This window comes from Acomys russatus, chromosome 18 (assembly GCF_903995435.1).
Source record: "Acomys russatus chromosome 18, mAcoRus1.1, whole genome shotgun sequence".
NCBI lineage: Eukaryota > Metazoa > Chordata > Mammalia > Rodentia > Muridae > Acomys > Acomys russatus.
Genome location: NC_067154.1, coordinates 15,158,851 through 15,181,668, shown reverse-complemented (window position 1 = coordinate 15,181,668; position 22,818 = coordinate 15,158,851). Strand labels below are relative to the sequence as shown.

At 43.0% G+C, this 22,818-nt stretch overlaps 1 protein-coding gene across 1 annotated transcript in view; it reads left to right on the top strand.

Annotated features, from left to right (window-relative positions):
- Positions 1-22,818, top strand: part of Fndc3a (fibronectin type III domain containing 3A) — a 147,805-nt gene that overhangs the window by 50,495 nt on the left and 74,492 nt on the right. The window contains exon 3 of the mRNA XM_051160822.1: positions 7,677-7,752. Coding sequence (XP_051016779.1) covers positions 7,677-7,752 — 76 coding nt within the window. The remainder of the gene's footprint in view (positions 1-7,676; positions 7,753-22,818) is intronic.

Genomic DNA, 22,818 nt, shown 5'->3' with positions numbered 1-22,818 from the left:
AGTTTACTAGTGGACTATTAAACAATAATGAAATGTTCTCCCCCAGTACTAGGCAGACTAAACATTTTTGGTTTTTGTGACTGTTTAGTTATTATGTGTTTGCACGTGCATGTGTGTGTATGTATAATGTATCCATCTACTTGCCCATGAGTGTGTGTGAAAGCCAGAGGTCTACACCAAGAGTCATTCTCTGTCACTTTCCATCTTTTTGAGACTCACTGTGCTGGACTATTTAATGGGCACAAAGTTTTCTGTTGGGGTGATAAAGACATTTTGGAAAGAAGGTAGTGGCTGCATAATTCTGTGGACATATGGCAATGCATTATATACTTTAATTTGGCTATTTTTATATTATGTGAATTTTACTTTTAAAAACTCATAGTTCAGTAATTGATTATAACTGAATTTTAGAAGAATTTATAAGTCTGTATTGCCACCTGATTTTTTATTTTGAGATAGGTTCTCATCTAGTTTATCTTGGCCTTGTGCTTTTGGTATTTCTGCCTCTGCCTTCCAAGTACTGGGATTACATACATGTACTACTTGCCCAAATAATATATAAACATTTTGAGGTTGAAATGATACTGAGGGTAGAACTTTCTGACGGAAGAATGCTGACTAGTCTATGTTGGGTCATTTTTTAACATCACAACTGTACAGTCTTGTTAAGGGGAAGTAAGCCAGAGCAGAAAGACAAGTACAACTTGTTCTCTGTTTCATATGGAACCTAGGGTTAAATTTGTGTGTGTGTAGAAACAGGAACACAGAAAAGGATGAAGAAGACTAAAAGGACGGTGAAGGGGGATAAAAGTGGGTATTGGGGTATATACGACATGACGGTAGAAGGAGGAGGGGCTGTTTGCAGGAAAGGGAGGGTCACTAGGAGAGAGGACAGTGGGGATGACATTTGAGTAGCAGATAAAATAAAATAATAATCATGGAAAATATTCTAAAAAAGCCAATCCTAAATTATAGTCAGCATGGTAATAAAGGACTTAGTAATAATCATCGCAACCATGACTGCTGCAGAATATGCTGGTCATAAAACCTCAACAATCTCATAATATTGTTCACTAGTTTCAGAGGGAAGCAGTGCATTGTAATAGATTGTGTGTGACACCATCTTAAGACAAGTGACCCAACACCATTCAGTGACCCCATTGCGTCTGGAAAAAATGATAGTTGTGAGTTGCTAGTTGGTGAAACTAGATGAAGGACGCACAGATGTGCACTAAACTGTTGTGTATGTCCCTCTGTAGTGTTGCCAGTTTCAGCATAGGGTAAAGATGAGGTTTGGTTTGATTTTGAGCTTCTTCTGTTTGGTAGCTTTGCCTAAAGGTTAATTGACTGCCCTTAGTCTGACACTAAAGGAGCATCCTAACCCAGTTCCTGCATCTCGTTGTATCTTCTCTTTCCATTGTGCTTCTAGCTTAAACAGTGGCTGCCACATTTCTTTTCCTTGTTGGAATTGTCCATGCTTTCTTCTACCATTATGGCCTCTACAATCCTATGTGTTTTCTCTTCTTGGAGTATCCTAAATAGCTCAAACTATAAAAACTTTCAAAAGAAAACTGTAAATGTTCAGACTCTCTGATTTGAGCCTCTAGTTCCTGGCCGTTGAGTCAGTGTCCGGCATTGGCTCTCTTTCATCGTCTGGGTCTTAAGTTAGACCAGTCATTGGTTGGCCACTGGTACAACTTCTGTGCACCATTACCCCAGCACATCTTGCAGGCACATTACATATTGTAAGTCAGAGGTTATGCAGCTGGGTTGGTGTCCCAGTCTTACCATTGGAAATGTTGTCTGGTTACAGAGGATGGTCAGTTCAGGCTCCATATATCTCCTATTACTAGGGTCATTGTAGTAAATTTCAGGGAGTTTCTACTGCACTAGATGCCCACATTGATCCCCAAGTGTCCCCCAGTTCCAGTCACCTCTCCCACCTCTCTCCCTCTGCCACCCCATCCCTCCTCTTCCTATCTCCATCTGCTCACAGTCCACCCACAGAATCTATTCCATGTTCCCTTCAGAGGGAGGTCCATGCCTTGCCCCACTTAGTTCTCATTGTTACTTAGTCTCTATAAAATAGCTCTTTAGTAAGTGATTTTAAATAAATAAAATCTGCTTACTCTTTTTTATGTTAGAATTTTTAATAGGACTGTTTCTCTTTTTAAAATATTATTAGGATATTATTAGCTTCAGTGTATCATGTTTGATTTTTTTAGTTTTATTTCTTTTTGTCAGTTTTATAGTAATTTTAATATAGAAACTATTCATATTTTATAGGACCCCACAGTATAATTAGTATATCATAGGTATTCAGCACAGCTTGGTTCAGTAAATATGAACTGTTATTGCTTAATAATATACTATATTTTTAGCCATATGGGAGAATATAGTGGTAGTTTTGACAAGCTGTTTAGATAGTTAGCTAATGTTTTCTTACATTAGACCCAAATGTTTAATTCATTTGTTTGAGGCAGAATTTTAAATATTTTTTTAAAAGAGAAGAACCATAGATGCACTAAAAACATAGACTGGGTTTTTGTTGTTGTTTCATTTTGTTTTTCAAGACAGAATTTCTCTGTGTAGCCTTGGATGTCCTGGAACTCACTCTGTAGACCAGGCTGGCCTTGAACTCACAGAGATCCATCTGCCTCTGCCTCCCGGGTGCTAGGATTACAGACATGTGCCAGCATGCCCAGCTTATAGATTAGTCTTTTAGAATGATAATGTCATATAAAATCTTCCATAGCACTAAATGAAACCCAACAGCTTATGTAGAGAGAAACATGCTATGATAATTTCTTTACAGAAACATGTAAAATTCTAGTGTGTAAGAATTATTTAAAAACCTGAAGAAAATAGATTTTCTTGACAAACAGTGAGCTCCTACCAAGCACTAGAAAACAGTAACACGATATAAGGCAGGCAAAGAGCAAAAAGACATAGTGGGAAAAGACCTAGGAAATACTGATAAACATACAGAAATGCATTCATGAGAACGGGAGATACGTGTGCTGCTGAGAGAGCTACTCAGAAAGCTTCATCATTCTTTTCCCGTGCACCTTCAGTTGTCCTGGACTGTGTAATAAACCAACTGCGAATTGATGTCTCAGATCAGCCACCATTTCTTTGTTCCCATATGTGTGTTTCTGCTCAGGCACCGGCAGGACTGCCTCTCTGCTCGCCCCACCTAGGGGCGTCTGTAGGCCTGCAGTCACCGGGAGCTCTGCATTGGGCTGGAAGTCAGCAGCAGAGCAGTTCGGAGCTCTCTTTCTCTACTAATAGCTCTTCAGAGAGATTATTTGTTCCCCATGGGATCCAAAGGGACCTTTCCGGTAGGCCCAAAGCCTAGTGTCTCTGTGTTTATGGTTACGTGGCCAAGCCCAGATTTGACCCTGAGGCCTGCACGGGCTGTCATACCAGCAGGGGTGGTTCATGGGAGACCACCGCTACAACCACAGTTCCTCAGAATGTGTTACATGGCTGACTTTGTTGTTGCCAATATCTCCTTCTAGAGTAGAAATTCCACTATGGATTCATTCTTTTTTTTTTTTTTCCCCTTTTATATCCACCTAGAATAAGATAAACTTTTAAATTTAGTAAATTTTTGTTGAATGAATTAGTGCAGTAAGATCTAGCTAGCTTATGTTAAAATGGTTTGTAGTAGGAGAAGCTGCAAGTATTTCTGCGTATATACAATAAGTATATAATATATAATAAATATGATTCTGTTAACTAGGAATTGAACTTGTAAGAGGATCGGGTGTGTGTTTTCATGACTCTCTCACTGGCATACTCTTTGTTCTTACCGAACCCTTAGTTCAGAGTTGCAGACCTGGTTGGATGAGTAGAAAAGTGCCAAGTTACTTGGAAAGCATAAAATATTCCATTGTTTTTATTCAGGTTATTAAAACAGTTATTTGGAGCCAAATCTTGGTTCTACGTGGTATTTTAAGGAGACACAATAAAATAAAGTAGTCAGAATGCTCATTTGTGAGTCTGAACTAATGTTTAAGACAGTGAGGGGAAACAAGCAGGTTTTAACCCATTTTGAGACCTCAGGTTTAGCGCTGCCCCCCCTCCCCGCCCCGTTTCTGCCTGTTTGTCTCATTGGCCGCAGACACCACTGTATTAGTTACTGCTCCTGTTTATGTGGCAAAATACCCAACAAGGGCAACTTAAGGGAGAAATGCTCTAACTGGGCTGACATATGAGGGTTCATTATGTCATGGTGGGGATGCCATCGCAGATGTAGGAGATGTCTAGTCACAGTGGTCCTCAGGGAGAGAGTTGGTGCACCTGTGCAGGGTGTGCTTCCTGTTCCAGTTGGTCCAGGACTGTGAGCATGGCTGCACCACATTCAGTGCCGTCTCCCATTCTCAGCTAATCCTTCCTGGGAATAGTAGTACATACACCTAGAGGCGAGTGCCAGTGTGATTCTAAATCTTATCAGGATGATGATCAGATCACAGATAACCATCACAGGTTCACAGCTTGATGTCAAGGCATTCCACCTCTGCTTCCTAAAGTGTAGTGTTCCTCTCGTAAAGCCATTTGCATTTAGTCCATCTTTAAAAGTCCCCAAATTCTTGAATAATCCCAAACAGTTCAGAAGTCCAAAGTCTTTTCTAACACTTGAACAATCTCTTAGCTGTGAGCCCCTAAGATAAACTTATTATATACTTCCAATATACAATTGAATAGAGCAAACATTTCTGTTTTAAAAGAAAATGGTAAGGGGCATTGTTAGAACAGATTAGACTAGTGGTTCTCAACCTCCTAATGCTGTGACCCTTTAATACAGTTCCTCATGTTGTGACCCCCCCAACCATCAAATTATTTTTTTACTACTGTAATTTTGCTGTTGTTAGGAATTGTAAACATATGATATGCAAGATAGCTGATATGTGATCTCTGCAAAATGGTCCTTTGGTCTTCAACAGGGGCTGCGACCCACAGGATGAGACCTACTGGATTAGATGACAACAAGACTGGAACCCAGTAGGGCAGAAACTAAACCCTGTAACTCCGAGTTAGGCACCTGAAGCTCATGATAGAATCATCTGAGGGTTAATCCTACGTGCTTGGGTAGCGCTATCCGCATCCCTCGAGAGTGTCTTGAACCTGACGCACATGCAGCCATGGTGCTCCGTACTGAGCCGCTTTCCTTGGCAAACATCCTATGACCCTGGCACATCCAGAGTTCTGGTCTTCACTGTAACTTGGCTTCCTCTTCCCACCTCATGCAGTGACCTCTCACGGTCCCCTTACAGAGAGTGTATCCCTGCCACACACTGGTTGGTCTTAGTAACTTTCTGGAACCATGTCAAAACCTCCATGATCCTTCACATCTTTCATGCCTGCAAAACCAGCACCTGTGGACACTGCTGCCATTTCCATTGGGAGCGGGAGCCAGAGCCTGCTCTCCTTGAGCCATAACTGCTGCAACCTCTCTTTGCTGCCCCATGGGAAATACAAAGGGTGCTATTTGTGAGCAGAGACCCCATTCGGTGCTGTTCTCAGTCCAGGCTCACTCATTGAAAGTCACTTTGTATTTTCACAAACCCTTAAGTGGGGAGGGGTCTTACCCTCAGGGCACTTTTCTGCTGTTCCAGTGAACTAGAGGGCTCCCCTCTGTGCTGCTAGTCTCTTAACAGAGATGTTTATCTGTAGCTTTAAACTTGAGCAGGCTCCTTTCCTTGCCCCATCTTTTTGCTCTTTGTTGTGGTAGACCTGGGTAAGAGCAGAGCTGCCTGAATGCTATTGTGTCTAGAAACTTTCCTGAAAATAAACCAGTCCATTACTTTTAAATGTAGCCTCATTTAAGTTCTCAGGACACAGGCACAATGAAGACAGGTTGCCTGCCAGAGTATGACACAAATGTCCCCTGGACATTTACACCTTGAATGGAATAGCCTAGTATAGGGGGTCATGTTGCATCAGAAACTAGTATTTATAATCCTCTGGATAGATCGTCTAGTGGAATTCTAATGCAAACCATGTACAAATTTAATAGCCACCTTAAAAAGTTAAAACAGCTGAGCTCAGTGGTGCACAACTGTAATCTCAGTACCCAGGGAGGCAGAGGCAGGCCAACCTGGTCTACAAAGTGAGTCGAGGACAGCCAAGACTACACAGAAAAGCCCTGTCCCCAAAATAACAACAACAAATTAAAACAGGCAAAATTAGCTGTAATATTTTTATACAGTATGTTCAGAATACTGTGTCAATGTGAAATAAACACAGAAGCTGCTAATAATACATTTCATACTTTTAGGGTTTTGTTTTGTTTTTGGTACTAAGTGATTTTGAAATCTAGTATATATTTTACTTACAATGTACCTACAAAGAAGCACCTTTTAAGTACTTGATAAAAATATCCGGCTAGTGGCTCTTATCACTAGACCACACAACTATGAGAAAAATTAAATATGGAAACAATAGGAAATATCATAAAGGAAAAAGACATTGACTATAGTAAAATAAAAGGAGAAAACAAGGTGAGAATATGTTTACAACATAAGAATATAGTAAGATATTATTTATAATATGTAAAACATTTATGCAAATTTCTAGGAACACTTAAAAGCCCAGAAAATAAATGGTAAGATGACAAAATCAGGCATTTACAAGAGTTAGTATAAAACATGCAGGAAAATTAAAGGAGTGCAATTTTCACTAAAGGCATGCTATTCAGTGGTAGATTGTCCATCTTGTGTGAAAGCCTTGGTTTGTTCCCAACATTGAAAACATACAAATTAAGATCTATCAAGGCATCAAAGATTATAAAACTACAAATTTTTAGCATATTCAGAATACAGTGAAAGGTGTTCTTACAGACTGGGAGAGGGGCTGTAGCATAGCAGAGCCCTTTAATGTAATAGAGTAACGGGCACCAGAATTTGTTTTCTAGGTCTCTGTCCTAAGAAATCAAGCTAGCTAGAGAGGAAGAGCTACTGCACACATGAGGTTCTCACGGCTCTGCTGTGAAGAGTAAGGGGAAAATTGAGGCCTAGAGGAATTCCTCACCTAATCGAGGCTGAGTAACTGGTGATAGCGAGCTCGTCTCTTGATGGGGTGCTTGAGATGTGTAGCATGGAAGTCCTTTTAGACTATCACAGTGTTGTGTGGGAACTTAAGGAGATAAGCCAACCCTGTGCAGATAACAAGGCTAAGCACTTTATCATAATCTCGACTGTGTGGTAGGACTCCAGACTTCATTCCAGTGTTCTGTTTATCAGGTTTCAAATGTCATTCGCATATATTTTACTTACAAATGGTGGGATTAAATTCACATTTTCACATATAATTTTAGATTTCATCCTAATTCCAGTTGGTCTACTTCTGCTTGTCAGTGTATCAGTTACTAAGTGCTGAGCTGTCTAGCGTATAAGGCACTCCTGTGTGGGATCCATGCCTGAGAGCTTTGACTCCACCTTTGTTACCAAGTGGTATTTCCTCCTTCTCAGTACACTTGGCAGTAGCTTATTTCCCTGCTTTCTTTCTTCTGGCCTGATTCTGCCCTCTTGTAAGGTAAAATAAACACAGTGTATAGTCTGCCGCTCCCTCAGGCTAGTTCTAGCTCACAGCTGCTCACTTACTAGCTGCATGCTTATGTGCTGCTTTGCTCTCTTATGGTTTTGATTGATTGTCCTTTCCGTTGTTTCAAGGTTATTCTGGTCCAAGTTAATCCAGGGGAAGCATTTACAATACGAAGAGAAGATGGCCAGTTTCAGTGCATTACAGGTAAGTAGAGAAGTTTGCTACATTTCATGAAAGAAAAGAAAATCCACAATGGGTGCACTGTGGCTTCTCCCTTTGTCACTGTCACAAACTCTGAGTCCTTACTCTTCCTTTAACTATTGCAGTAGAATTCTTAATTAGTCTTCTGTTTCTTGACTGCTCTAACTATAACTATTGTGTATGTTTCTTTAATCAAAAAAAGAAAGGCAACTCTAGCCAGAACCTTCAGTCTTCAAAAGGTCCATTCTGTTTCTAATCTTGCTTATATTTCCCCACCAGAGTTAGTTCCCTCAGGCTTTTTAAATCTGCTTGTTAACTACAAGCCTGTCATGCCCAGTCAGCAGGAGTTTCCTTATCTCAGACTCACCCCTGTCACCACACTCCAGGCTGTTCAACCCACCTGCTTTAAACTTAGCCCAGATGTTCTACTCCAGACTCACTGTACCCTCCTCTGCTGGATCCCCTCAGCATTCTGGACTGGACATTTCTCAGCTGTTGGGAGTCGTCCCACGATTTGTAGTGGGTTTAGTAGTGTCCTTGTGCTCTACCCACTAGTCATTTCTTATCCACCGTGATATATGACATAAAGAAATCTCTCCAGACATCACCAAATTTCCTTAGAGGAACAAAACCACCTCCATTTAATGAGAACTATGTGTATATATGAAAATGAGGGCAATAGAAAATGTACTGGCTAAGGTGGCCTCGTCATCCATTGTCACTAGTATCATGAAAAGGGGAAATTTCTGCAAATAGGGTTGGAGTGGGGTACCATATGAAGAAGATTCAGCCATTTGACTTGCTTAAATTCACTAGCCAAAGATTGCCAACAGAGCCAGAGACAAGCAGAGAACCTTGGAACACATGTTCCCTTTATCTGTGAGAACAAGGCAGCCTAGCCAGCAAGTCAGTGCTTCTCTCAGTACTCTGTCCCTGCGATAGCAAGTTTCTGTTTTTACAAGCAAGCAAAAAGTCACTGTCTTTGGAATTAGAGGAGCTGAATTAAACAGTAGCTATTTCTGAATAGCTTGCTATTGGTACTACTGGTTACTTATGCTTGGTAAGAACATTTCATGTCATTACAGCTCGTGTCCCCATCAATAATAGTTCAAGCAAAAGTAACTGCCTTAGTTAGGGTCTTATTGCTGTGAGGAGACACCATGACCACAGCAACTCTTAAAAAAGAAAACATTTAACTGGGGCTGACTTTACAGTTCAGAGGTTTAGTCCATTATCATTATGGTGGGAAGCATGGCGGCATGCAGGCAGACATGGTGCTGGAGAAGGAGCTGAGAGCTCTACCTCCTGATCGGCAGGCAGCAGAGACAGACAGTGAGCCACTAGGCCTTGCTTGAGCATCTGAGAATTCAAAGCCCACCCCAGTGACATACTTCCTCCAACAAGACCTGGTAGTGCCACTCCCTGTGGACTTGTGAGGCCATTTTCATTCAGACCATCCCATCAACTAGTAAGCATATGTTATACTTTAAACTGGACATGGTACCTCTCAAGGACTCGGTAAGAGGAGGAAGTGAGTACTGTGGTGTAAGTGTTAGTAGAAATGAGCCAGTCTCCTCTGAACCCTTGATACCAGCTGTTGAGAAACTGACTCACCAAGTGCATGTGTGCTGTACCTGTGTGCAGTACCTGTGTGCTGCACCTGTGTGCTGTACCTGTGTGCTGTACCTGTGTGCTGTACCTGTGTGCTGTACCTGTGTGCTGTACCTGTGTGCAGTACCTGTGTGCTGTACCTGTGTGCTGTACCTGTGTGCTGTACTGTGTGCTGTACCTCTGTGCTGTACTGTGTATTGTACCTCTGTGCTCTACCTGTGTGCTGTACTGTATGCTGTACCTGTGTGCTGTACTGTGTGCTGTATCTGTGTGCTGTACCTGTGTGCTGCACCTATGTGCTGTACTGTGTGCTGTATCTGTGTGCTGTACCTGTGTGCTGTACCTATGTGCTGTACCTATGTGCTGTACCTATGTGCTGTACCTGTGTGCTGTACCTGTGTGCTGTACCTATGTGCTGTACCTGTGTGCTGTACCTATGTGCTGTACCTATGTGCTGTACCTATGTGCTGTACCTGTGTGCTGTACTGTGTGCTGTACTGTGTGCTGTACCTGTGTGCTGTACCTATGTGCTGTACCTGTGTGCTGTACCTATGTGCTGTACTGTGTGCTGTACCTGTGTGCTGTACCTATGTGCTGTACCTATGTGCTGTACCTATGTGCTGTACCTGTGTGCTGTACCTGTGTGCTGTACCTATGTGCTGTACCTGTGTGCTGTACCTATGTGCTGTACCTATGTGCTGTACCTGTGTGCTGTACCTATGTGCTGTACCTATGTGCTGTACCTGTGTGCTGTACCTATGTGCTGTACCTGTGTGCTGTACTGTGTGCTGTACCTATGTGCTGTACCTGTGTGCTGTACCTATGTGCTGTACCTATGTGCTGTACCTATGTGCTGTACCTGTGTGCTGTACCTGTGTGCTGTACCTGTGTGCTGTACTGTGTGCTGTACCTATGTGCTGTACTGTGTGCTGTACTGTGTGCTGTACTGTGTGCTGTACCTATGTGCTGTACCTGTGTGCTGTACCTATGTGCTGTACCTATGTGCTGTACCTGTGTGCTGTACCTGTGTGCTGTACCTATGTGCTGTACCTATGTGCTGTACCTATGTGCTGTACTGTGTGCTGTACCTATGTGCTGTACCTATGTGCTGTACCTATGTGCTGTACCTGTGTGCTGTACCTATGTGCTGTACCTATGTGTTGTACCTATGTGCTGTACTGTGTGCTGTACCTATGTGCTGTACCTATGTGCTGTACCTATGTGCTGTACCTATGTGCTGTACCTATGTGCTGTACCTATGTGCTGTACCTGTGTGCTGTACCTATGTGCTGTACCTATGTGTTGTACCTATGTGCTGTACTGTGTGCTGTACCTGTGTGCTGTACCTGTGTGCTGTACCTATGTGCTGCACCTGTGTGCTGTACCTGTGTGCTGTACCTATGTGCTGTACCTATGTGCTGTACCTGTGTGCTGTACCTGTGTGCTGTACCTGTGTGCTGTACCTGTGTGCTGTACCTATGTGCTGTACCTGTGTGCTGTACCTGTGTGCTGTACCTATGTGCTGTACCTATGTGCTGTACCTATGTGTTGTACCTATGTGCTGTACCTATGTGCTGTACCTATGTGCTGTACCTGTGTGCTGTACCTGTGTGCTGTACCTGTGTGCTGTACCTATGTGCTGTACTGTGTGCTGTACCTGTGTGCTGTACCTATGTGCTGTACCTGTGTGCTGCACCTATGTGCTGTACTGTGTGCTGTACCTATGTGCTGTACCTGTGTGCTGTACCTATGTGCTGTACCTATGTGCTGTACCTGTGTGCTGTACTGTGTGCTGTACCTATGTGCTGTACCTGTGTGCTGTACTGTGTGCTGTACTGTGTGCTGTACCTGTGTGCTGTACCTATGTGCTGTACTGTGTGCTGTACCTGTGTGCTGTACCTATGTGCTGTACCTATGTGCTGTACCTATGTGCTGTACCTGTGTGCTGTACCTGTGTGCTGTACCTATGTGCTGTACCTATGTGCTGTACTGTGTGCTGTACTGTGTGCTGTATCTGTGTGCTGTACCTGTGTGCTGTACTGTGTGCTGTACCTATGTGCTGTACCTATGTGCTGTACCTATGTGCTGTACCTGTGTGCTGTACTGTGTGCTGTACTGTGTGCTGTACCTGTGTGCTGTACCTATGTGCTGTACTGTGTGCTGTACCTGTGTGCTGTACCTATGTGCTGTACCTATGTGCTGTACCTATGTGCTGTACCTGTGTGCTGTACCTGTGTGCTGTACCTATGTGCTGTACCTATGTGCTGTACCTGTGTGCTGTACTGTGTGCTGTACCTATGTGCTGTACCTGTGTGCTGTACCTATGTGCTGTACCTATGTGCTGTACCTATGTGCTGTACCTGTGTGCTGTACTGTGTGCTGTACCTATGTGCTGTACCTGTGTGCTGTACTGTGTGCTGTACTGTGTGCTGTACCTATGTGCTGTACCTATGTGCTGTACCTATGTGCTGTACCTATGTGCTGTACCTGTGTGCTGTACCTGTGTGCTGTACCTATGTGCTGTACCTATGTGCTGTACCTATGTGCTGTACCTATGTGCTGTACCTGTGTGCTGTACTGTGTGCTGTACCTATGTGCTGTACCTGTGTGCTGTACCTGTGTGCTGTACTGTGTGCTGTACTGTGTGCTGTACCTATGTGCTGTACCTGTGTGCTGTACTGTGTGCTGTACTGTGTGCTGTACCTATGTGCTGTACCTGTGTGCTGTACCTATGTGCTGTACCTATGTGCTGTACCTGTGTGCTGTACCTATGTGCTGTACCTATGTGCTGTACCTATGTGCTGTACCTATGTGTTGTACCTATGTGCTGTACTGTGTGCTGTACCTATGTGCTGTACCTATGTGCTGTACCTGTGTGCTGTACCTATGTGCTGTACCTATGTGCTGTACCTGTGTGCTGTACCTATGTGCTGTACCTATGTGCTGTACCTATGTGCTGTACCTATGTGTTGTACCTATGTGCTGTACTGTGTGCTGTACCTATGTGCTGTACCTATGTGCTGTACCTATGTGCTGTACCTATGTGCTGTACCTATGTGCTGTACCTATGTGCTGTACCTATGTGCTGTACCTATGTGCTGTACCTGTGTGCTGTACCTATGTGCTGTACCTATGTGTTGTACCTATGTGCTGTACCTGTGTGCTGTACCTGTGTGCTGTACCTGTGTGCTGTACCTATGTGCTGCACCTGTGTGCTGTACCTGTGTGCTGTACCTATGTGCTGTACCTGTGTGCTGTACCTGTGTGCTGTACCTGTGTGCTGTACCTGTGTGCTGTACCTGTGTGCTGTACCTATGTGTGTGTGTGTGCTGTACCTGTGTGCTGTACCTGTGTGCTGTACCTATGTGCTGTACCTATGTGCTGTACCTAGTGTGTACCTATGTGCTGTACAGTGCTGTACTATGCTGTACCTGTGTGCTGTACCTGTGTGCTGTACCTATGTGCTGTACCTATGTGCTGTACCTGTGTGCTGTACCTGTGTGCTGTACCTGTGTGCTGTACCTATGTGCTGTACCTGTGTGCTGTACCTATGTGCTGTACCTATGTGCTGTACCTATGTGCTGTACCTATGTGCTGTACCTGTGTGCTGTACCTGTGTGCTGTACCTGTGTGCTGTACCTGTGTGCTGTACCTGTGTGCTGTACCTGTGTGCTGTACCTGTGTGCTGTACCTATGTGCTGTACCTGTGTGCTGTACCTGTGTGCTGTACCTGTGTGCTGTACCTGTGTGCTGTACCTGTGTGCTGTACCTGTGTGCTGTACCTATGTGCTGTACCTATGTGCTGTACCTATGTGCTGTACCTATGTGCTGTACCTATGTGCTGTACCTGTGTGCTGTACCTGTGTGCTGTACCTGTGTGCTGTACCTGTGTGCTGTACCTGTGTGCTGTACCTATGTGCTGTACCTGTGTGCTGTACCTATGTGCTGTACCTGTGTGCTGTACTGTGTGCTGTACCTATGTGCTGTACCTGTGTGCTGTACCTGTGTGCTGTACCTGTGTGCTGTACCTGTGTGCTGTACCTATGTGCTGTACCTGTGTGCTGTACCTGTGTGCTGTACCTGTGTGCTGTACCTATGTGCTGCACCTGTGTGCTGTACCTGTGTGCTGTACCTATGTGCTGTACCTATGTGCTGTACCTGTGTGCTGTACTGTGTGCTGTACTGTGTGCTGTATCTGTGTGCTGTACCTATGTGCTGTACCTGTGTGCTGTACTGTGTGCTGTACCTATGTGCTGTACCTGTGTGCTGTACTGTGTGCTGTACCTATGTGCTGTACCTGTGTGCTGTACTGTGTGCTGTACTGTGTGCTGTACCTGTGTGCTGTACCTGTGTGCTGTACTGTGTGCTGTACCTGTGTGCTGTACCTGTGTGCTGTACTGTGTGCTGTACCTATGTGCTGTACCTATGTGCTGTACCTATGTGCTGTACCTATGTGCTGTACCTATGTGCTGTACCTATGTGCTGTACCTGTGTGCTGTACCTGTGTGCTGTACCTATGTGCTGTACCTATGTGCTGTACCTGTGTGCTGTACCTGTGTGCTGTACTGTGTGCTGTACCTGTGTGCTGTACCTATGTGCTGTACCTATGTGCTGTACCTGTGTGCTGTACCTGTGTGCTGTACTGTGTGCTGTACTGTGTGCTGTACCTGTGTGCTGTACTGTGTGCTGTACCTATGTGCTGTACTGTGTGCTGTACCTATGTGCTGTACCTGTGTGCTGTACCTGTGTGCTGTACCTATGTGCTGTACCTGTGTGCTGTATCTGTGTGCAATGGTTCTTCCAGTTGTGTTTGAAATCATGTTCGTTTATGTTTAATTTGAAATGCTTATTCTGTCTTTCCAAATAACACCTGAACACTTTGGATTTCTATTTTGTACATTTCTTTGTATCCCTTTTGGTTCTTGGATTTCTAACTAATAGTGATGGCTTTAAATTAAGAACCCGTTCAGGTGAGTCACCACATTGTCACCGTCCAGACTGTAAAACTTCTGAGGATGCAGGGCTTGTGCACACACTCTGATCATCATCAACCATGAGTGCCACAGGCTGACCAGGATGTTCAGTGCCCCTTTCCTTTCCCTGTATTTACCCTGACTCTGCTGTTGACTCTTGGAATCTTATACATATTAGAAATTTCACTAAGTCAATCTAAAATATCTGTGCAGCAGCTGAGGTGATACACAAATAATTTATACTCTTGAACAGATCTAGACAGAGAATGTGTAAGATACATATTTTTCTTCTTCTTTACTAACTTTTCTTAAGTAGATTTTTTTTTGTTTTTACTATGACTCACATAGAATATAAGTTTGTGATCACATATCTTAGCTAACTTGTATGCCTTTCAAATTATTGTTCATAAATATTAATCAAGTAAGCATTTTACTTAACATAGAATTGATTTCCTCCAATACATTTTCAGATTAAGAAACAGATTATTTTGTTATATTGTAAAACACAATCCCAGTTACTGAGTGATAAACAGGTTTTTATTCGGGAGTTGGTTTGTGCATGCAACCTGTAAATTGTCTCCCATAACTCCTTTCTGTTAATTTTAGTGTCTAGCAGTGACAGCTTTCTGCAGGACAAGAGCAGCTGTGTACTGTATAGCCTGCCTCTGTTCGCCAGAGCCCAGTGGCAGCTGACTCTGCATGAGCTTTCGGTACAAGGACACATTTCTGTGCTTCGCTGGAAGATAATCTTTTCTCTATATGATAAATAATAATAAATGGAAACCTTGTTTTTAAATTACTGGGTAGAATTTTTTAATGAGAGAAAAAGAATAAAGAGAATCAGGCACTAAAAAGCTCTTTCCTTTTTTTGTTTCCATCTGTCCAGAATTATCAGGTGTGCTGTCTAGTTTTATGTCAACTTGACACAAACTAGAGTTATCTGAAAGGAAGGAACTTCAACTGAGAAAATTCCTCTATAAGATCAGGCTATATATAGCGCTTTTTTCTAATTAGTGATTGATGGGGGAGGGCCCAGCATTTAGTGGGTGGTGCCATCCTGGGCTGGTGGTTCTGAGTACTATAAGAAAGCTGGCTGAGCAAACCATGAGAGCAAGCCAGTAAACAGCAGCCCTCCATGACCTCTGCATCAGCTCCTGTCTCCAGGTCACTTCCCTGTTTAAGTTCCTGTCCTGACTTCCTTCAGTGATGAACAGTGATGTGGAAGCATAATTCTTCCCCAGTTTGCTTTTGGTCTGGTGTTTGATCACAGCAGTAGAAACCGTAACTAACACATCGGGTCTATAGGTGCAAGGAGTAGTAGTTAGTAAATACTGTCGGAAGAGATGACCACAGGAGGGAGAGTTAAATGGGTACTTGATCTCTTCTCCCCTCTACCATCAGGGCTGTCTGTCATTTGGCAGCAACAAGAGAGAAGCAGGCATCAAGAGAAGGTCTCAGAGGAGGAAAATCAGGGCAGTGAAGCCAAGAGGAAAATAGATTCCTTATGACTTTTACTATTCTCCTAAGAGAAAGTCTCTGCAGGAGCATGTAGAGAATGAGGCAGCTCTCACATGAGTGTTTGAATTACTCAGGGAGTTTATCACCTAGCAAGAGTTCATAGAAACAAAACTAGGTTAACAACTTCAGAGACCTTAATTGTCACCGCCTTTGATTTGGAGGCTCGTAATTTGTGAGATCCAGTATTTATAGACAGAGCCTAATGCATGTCTTTCCTACCACAGCACACTTCCTGGAGGGAAAAACTACTACTCATATTTTTGTTGTGAACTTATTAAGTCTCCTGAAGTATACTGTGCTAGTTTCTGGGAATGTGGGGAAAATCAAGACAGAGTTCTTATCTTTTAAGACCCTAATTTAATAATAGGGATATAGCTTGGTGGTAGGACATTTGCCCAACAACAAGGCCCTGAGTTGGACTCCAGCACTGAAAACAAAATTGTGAACACTCAGTATACTAGTTAAGAAAAGAAAAAGTGAACACTTTTGTCAGTATAAGTAATGAACCATTTAGTGCATGTGGTGTTACAAGAAGATATGATGAGGGTTCTGTAAACGGTTGTTATGTAGAAAGTTCTTCTCAGACACATGAGCTGTCTTTAAGGAAACTAGCAATTAGCAAGATGGACAGAGTCTCAAGGTGTTTAAGGCAGCAAACGGTATTCAAAAGCAGCAGAAGGAGTGACTTGAATTGTTTGAATAACCATGGAGACTAGACATTGGGTAAAGGGGAGTACAACTGGAGATGGAGCTGAGATGCTGACAGTCTTGAAATGGCTCATGCAGCATGCTGAGAACTTTATTGTGAGGCAGTGGAAGAGCCCTTGAGGGGAGTTAATGGCATAGAAAGCTGGAAACCACCTGCCTGACCTGCCTGGGCCTGCCAGTGCTAGGATTACAAGAGTGTGCCACTACGCCTGTTCACTTGGAGCTTTCTGAGTGCTCTCTTGGGTTTCCTGACACTGCAGTCCCTTTGATGCTTGGGTTATTTCACCCTGGCATATGAAAATGTTGCTCTCTGGTGACTGCACTTCAGTTTATCCTTCTGCTTATTGATTGGCCTTATTTATACTCCCTGATTGGACCTGTACCATGTTATCTTGGAGCATCTTTAGCTGAAATGCATCAGTTTCAGCCCCAATACATCACTACATTTGAAAGGAAAATACCATCTTGAGTCTGTCTTGATTCTGTACATTGAGAGATTTTTGAAACTGATCTAATAATAATAACTTGATGTTTACACATTTCGGTGGTAAAGTGCAGGCTAACAGATCGTTTTCCTAATAACATCGAACCAAGTCATGCTTGTTGGGTAACTCATGCACGGGCATATAAACATTAAAGGAGTAGATTGGTAGGTCTTTGTAACATATGCTAATGACTGCCCTTCTTAGTTTATTTGTGAAGTAGCAAGGAGGAGAATAAGGAATTAGGCAAGGTTTCTAAGTTAGGCTTACTGTCAACGTCAAGAAGCATATTTCATAGAGTGTAAGTGATAAACTTTTTAAAAGTCTTATCTTTTTTTTAGTAAGTACACAACATGTATGTTTAGTATGTATCATCATACTTTATTCTTTTAAAATTAGTTATTTATTGTTTATATGAATGCTTTGTTCAGATGTACATTTGTGCCTGGTTCCTATGGAGGCCATAAGAGGGCATCAGATTCCTTAAAACTGGAGCCTCCAACATTGTGAGCCACCATATGGGCACTAGAAATTTGAACCTGAGTCCTCTGCAACAGCAGCCAGTGCTCTTAACCACTGAGCCATTTCTCCAGCCCTTTCATAATACTTTGTTCTTATTTCCTCTTATTGTGAGCTTCTCAATTTCTCCTGCCAAATAGTTCCTCATTCTGCTTTCATGTCATATGTATTCCATTACCCTCTTGAGCCTTCAGGCTTCGTCTTCCCTATCATAATCTCTGTCTACTTTCATATCTTACATACACAGACACAAATCTAGAATCTGCATATGAAAATTGTCTTGTGAGTCTGGCTTCTTTTGCTTAATGTAATGCTGTCTAGCTGTGTGTGTGTGTGTATGCATTCTGCAAGTGCCATCATTTTGTTCTTTACCACGTTTTCTCTGTCCAGCCCCTTTTTGATGGACATATAAACTGATTTCATATCTTAGGTGTTAGTAATAGAGCAATGATGAACATGCATATGCAGGTGTCTCTTTGGTGTGATGACTTAGAGTCTCTTGCTCAGGAATGATAAGGTTAGACCATCTAGTATTTTTCTTTCTTTTTTTTAAAGATGTATTTATTATATATACTGTGTTGTGTTTGCATGTACACCTGCACACCAGAAGAGGACACCAGATCTCATTTTAGATGGTTGTGAGCCACCATGTGGCTGCTGGGAATTGAACTCAGGACCTCTAGAGGAGCAGTCAGTGCCCTTAGCCTCTTTTTCTAAGTTTAGGGTTTAAAAAACATTTGTACATGAAGCAGCAGATTGTGTTACTTGTTTTCTTGGTGATAGCTGTTCCACTTGTTGTAAGATGGAGTCCTAAGGAAGTTTTGATTAGCATTCTCCTGATGGCTAATAATGTTGAGCACTTTTAACACTTACCATCCCATTAGATTTCTTCCTTTGAGAGCTGTCTCTTCAGTTCATTAGCTCATTTGTTGATTGTATTTTATGTCTTTGGTTTTTTTTTGTTTGGCTAATGTGTGTGTGGTTCCTTTGTATAGATTTTTTTATTTATCCTTGTTAGATACATACTTGGCAGCATTTCTCTCCCCTTCTTTTTCATTTCATGCAGTCCCATTGTCAAGTCCTGTAATTATTTCTTTTCCTACTGAAGTCTGTCATCTAGTCAGGGCTACTACTATTGCTGTGATGAAACACCATGACCAAAAAGCAACTTGAGGAGGAAAGGGTTTATTTGGCTTACTCTTCCACATTATAATCCATCATTGAAGGAAATCAGGACAGGAAATCAAACAGGGCAGAGACCTAGAGGCAGGAACTGATGCAGAGGCCATGGAGAGGTGCTGCTTACTGGCTTGCTCAGCCTGCTTTCTTACAGAACCCAGGGCAACCAGCCCAGGGATAGCCCTACCCATAATGTGCTGGGCCCTCTCTATCAATCACTAGTTAAGAAAGTACCCTATAGGGTTGCTTACAACCAGACCTTATGAAGGCTTTTTTTTTTTAAGTTGAGTTCCTACCACCCCATGACTCTAGCTTGTGTCAAGTTGACATAAAACTAGCCAGCATAGAGTTCTTTTAAGAAATTCTGTCTGTACATGACTATGTTTTAAAATGTTTTACCTGTTTTCTTTTAGCAGTTTCATTAAGTTTTCTTTTTATTTATGGGTATGTGTCTGTGTGCATGTGTGCCATGTGCTTGTGAACACCAGAAGATGATACTAGATATGGGATCCCTTGCATCTGGAAGTACAGGTTGCTGTGAGCCTCTTAGTGTGGGTTCTGGGTATTGAACCTGGATTTTCTGGAAGAGCAAAGTTCTTCTTGATCTACCACCAATTAAATTTTACATAAGCTGAAAGATGAGTAATTTCATTCTTGTGTGTGAGGAAATTCAGTTTCCCCAGAATCATCTATTAAAGAGCCTGCTTTTAGCTGGTCTCAGTGGTGTACTCCTGTAACCCCAGTACTTGGGGAGGCAGAGGCAGGTAGATCTCTGTGAGTTTGAGGCCAGCCTGGTCTACATAGCGAGTCCAGGACAGCCAGGGCTACACAGATTAACCCTGTCTCACAAAACCAACCAAACCAAAAAGCTTTTTTTTTTTTTCTCTCCAGTGTATAGTTATGACAGTTTTTGTTCGAAATTAGGTAGCTGTAGCTGTGTGGGTTTATCCTGGGTCCTCTATTCCAGTCTCCTCTTGTACATATCTGTTTTATGTTGTTCTTGTTATTGTGGCTCAATGATAGGATTTTAGATTGGGTGCTGAGGCATCTCTAGCATTGCTTTCTCTGTTAAGGATTGCTTTAGATGCTTGGTGCCTTTAATGTGGAGATTAAAAGACAGCTTTGTAGAGTCACCTTTAATTTTCCAGGGATTTAACTTAGTCCACCAGGCCCAGGCTTGCATAGCAACACTTGTTGGCCCAGAATGTCATTGAAATTTTGATGGTGACTGCATTGAATTTGTACATTGCTTTTCGGGGTGTAGCCATTTTCATAATATTACTTCTAAATACACATGAACGTCTCGCCCTCCTGTCCCAAGCTCATAGCCATCATATGATATAAAATACATTGAGTCCAACTTCCAAAGATGTCATATTCTTTTTTTTTTTTTTAATTAACTATTCATTTTACATCTTGGTCATAGTCCCCTCCCTCCTCTTCTTTCCCCTGTTCCTCTCTTCCCCCTCCCCTACTCCTCAGAGAAGGGGAGCCCCACCCTCCCCCAGCATATCAAGTCACATTAGGACTGAGCACACCCTCTTCCTCTGTGGCCTGGCAAGGCAGCCCCACCAGGGGGAAGTGATCGGAAAAAGCAGCAGCAGAGTCCATGTTGGAGTCAGCCCACTGTCCCCGTACTAAGGGATCTATCAGCTGCCCATCAGCTATATCTGTGTAGGGGCCAATGTCCAGTCTATGTGTGGTCCATGGTTGGAGCTTCAGTCTCCACTCTCCCCTCCCCCAGCCCTGGTTAGTAGGCTCTGTTGGTCTTCTTGTGGAGCTTCTGTCCCCTCTGATTCCTTCTACTCCCCATTCTTCCACAAGACTCCCTGTGCTCCCCCAATATTTGGCTGTGGGTCTCTGCATCTGTTTCCATCATTTGCTGGATGGAGTCACTCAAAGGACAGCTATGCTAGGCTTCAGTCTGCAAGCACAGCAGGTATCGTTAATATATTGTGTCAGGGGTTGACCGTCTCCCGTGGGGTTGGGTCTCAGGTTGGGCCAGGCATTGGTTGGACTTATCCTCAATCTCTGTTTTATTTTTGTCCCTGCACATCTTGTAGGCAGGGTAAATTTTGGGTCAAGGTTTTTGTGGGTGGGTTGGTGTTCCCTTCCTTTCACTAGGAGTCATGTCTATTTAGAGGTTGTCTTCTCCAGTTTCCATGACCTCTGCTACTAGGAGTCTCAGCTAGAGTTACGCTCATATCTTCCTTGGAGCCTACCCTGTCATAGGTCTCCAGCTTGTCACAGAGAAGCCCCCGTCCAAGGTTTCTCTTCTCTCTGCAAACCCTCTGTCCTCCCAGCCCTGATCTCCTCAGGTCTGATATTGGCCCTCATTTCTCTCCATGCTCCCTCTCTTACTTTGTTGCTTCTCTTTTAACCACTTCTGCTGTCTATTCTGTTTCACTTGAGTGAGATTTAAGCGTCCTCCCTTTTGTCTTTCTTGTTACTTATCTTCTTTGGGTCTATGAGTTGTAGTATGTCTACCCTGTGCTATATGGCTAAAATTCACTTATACGTGCGTACATACCATGTCTTCCTTTCTGGGTCTGGATCCTGGATCACTCAGGACGATCTTTTCTAGTTACATCCATTTGCTTGCTTTACTTATAATAGCCAGAAACTGGAAACAACCTAGTTGTCCCCCAACCAAAGAATGGATAAAGAAATTGCGGTACATTTACAAAATGTAAATACCATTCATCTATTAAAAACCAGTCCAGACACTGTTCAAAAGTCCAAAGTCTAGGATCTCCTCTGAGACTCACCCTGTAAAATCTGAAAGGGGATGGGGAAAAGAACCTAACAAGCAGGCAACCAAAAAATATTAATTACATATGTCTGACACAGTGGCACAGACTATACATTCCTCTTCCCAAAGAGAGTCATAGGGAGATGCTGAGGAAACACTGGGCCAAAGCAAGATTAAAACCCAGCAAGGCAAACACTAAATCCTGTAATTAGATGTCCAATATCTAGGGCTTCAATTTCCAAGGCTTTAGGTGGCGCCGCCCCTCCGCTTTGCTGCCTGCATCATCTATCTATCTCTGGCTGTTTCCACTCCCCCTGTTCAGCCCTCCTTCAGAGACTTCTCGTGGCTCTGGCATCTTTAACATCTTAGTGTACCCATCACAACCCAGACTTTATTTACACAGCTTAACCCAGTGGCCTCTTAGGGCCTCCTTACAGGAAATCACACCCAACACATGTTGCCTTGAACCCATGATTACCCCCCCACCCCAGTCTTACATCTTTCTTGTCTTTAAAACTTGGCCCCTTTGGACCTTAGTTGCAGCAGCTTCTGTATGCTGAAGCTGGCTTAACCCACCTTTAGGGATTTGCTTTCTAGGAGCAGAAAATTTATTTGGTCGTTTCCTTTCACACAGTGGTGGTTAGCTGGGTGGGGGTCTTGCCATCAGGGTACTGTTCCTGTTCTAGTACAGATCCAGGCTCTATTCTCTGCTGGCACCAGTCTCTTTAAGGATTACTACATATGTTAATCTGCCTAGTAATCTTTTCCTCTCCAGACTGCATAATTTAAATTTATTTTCATCCAACTTTTTGTTCTTTTTCATTGTGTACAAAAATAAGCAGTAATAAGCATGCTGCAGGCTCAGTGGTATGCTGTCTGGAAACTTCATCTGTCCGTTTAATATACTGCTTTGGAATTCAACCTCACACAAATTCTCAGAACGTGGGTAGGTTTCAGCTACATTTTTGCTTTAGCTAAGTATTCCATAAACAGCCTCTTGCTTGGGTCTTGATAACTTCCTAGATCCCCTCTGGAGCATCATGAGCTGGGCCTGTCACTTTCTTGGTTTCTCTCAGCATTAATGACATCTACGCTCACCTAAGAACCATGCATTAAGCTCTGCACATTGCATTCAATGGGCTTCCATCCCAAAGTTTAAATTCTTCAGCAAAGTAGCTCAAGGACCTAAAAGCCGCATTGTCGGGTTTATCACTACAGCAGCCCCATTTCTTGGTACCAGTTTCTGCATTGGGTACTTTTCTGTCTCTGTGATAGAGCATCCTGACAAAAGTGCATTAGGAGCAGTTGTTTTGCTCACAGCTCCAGA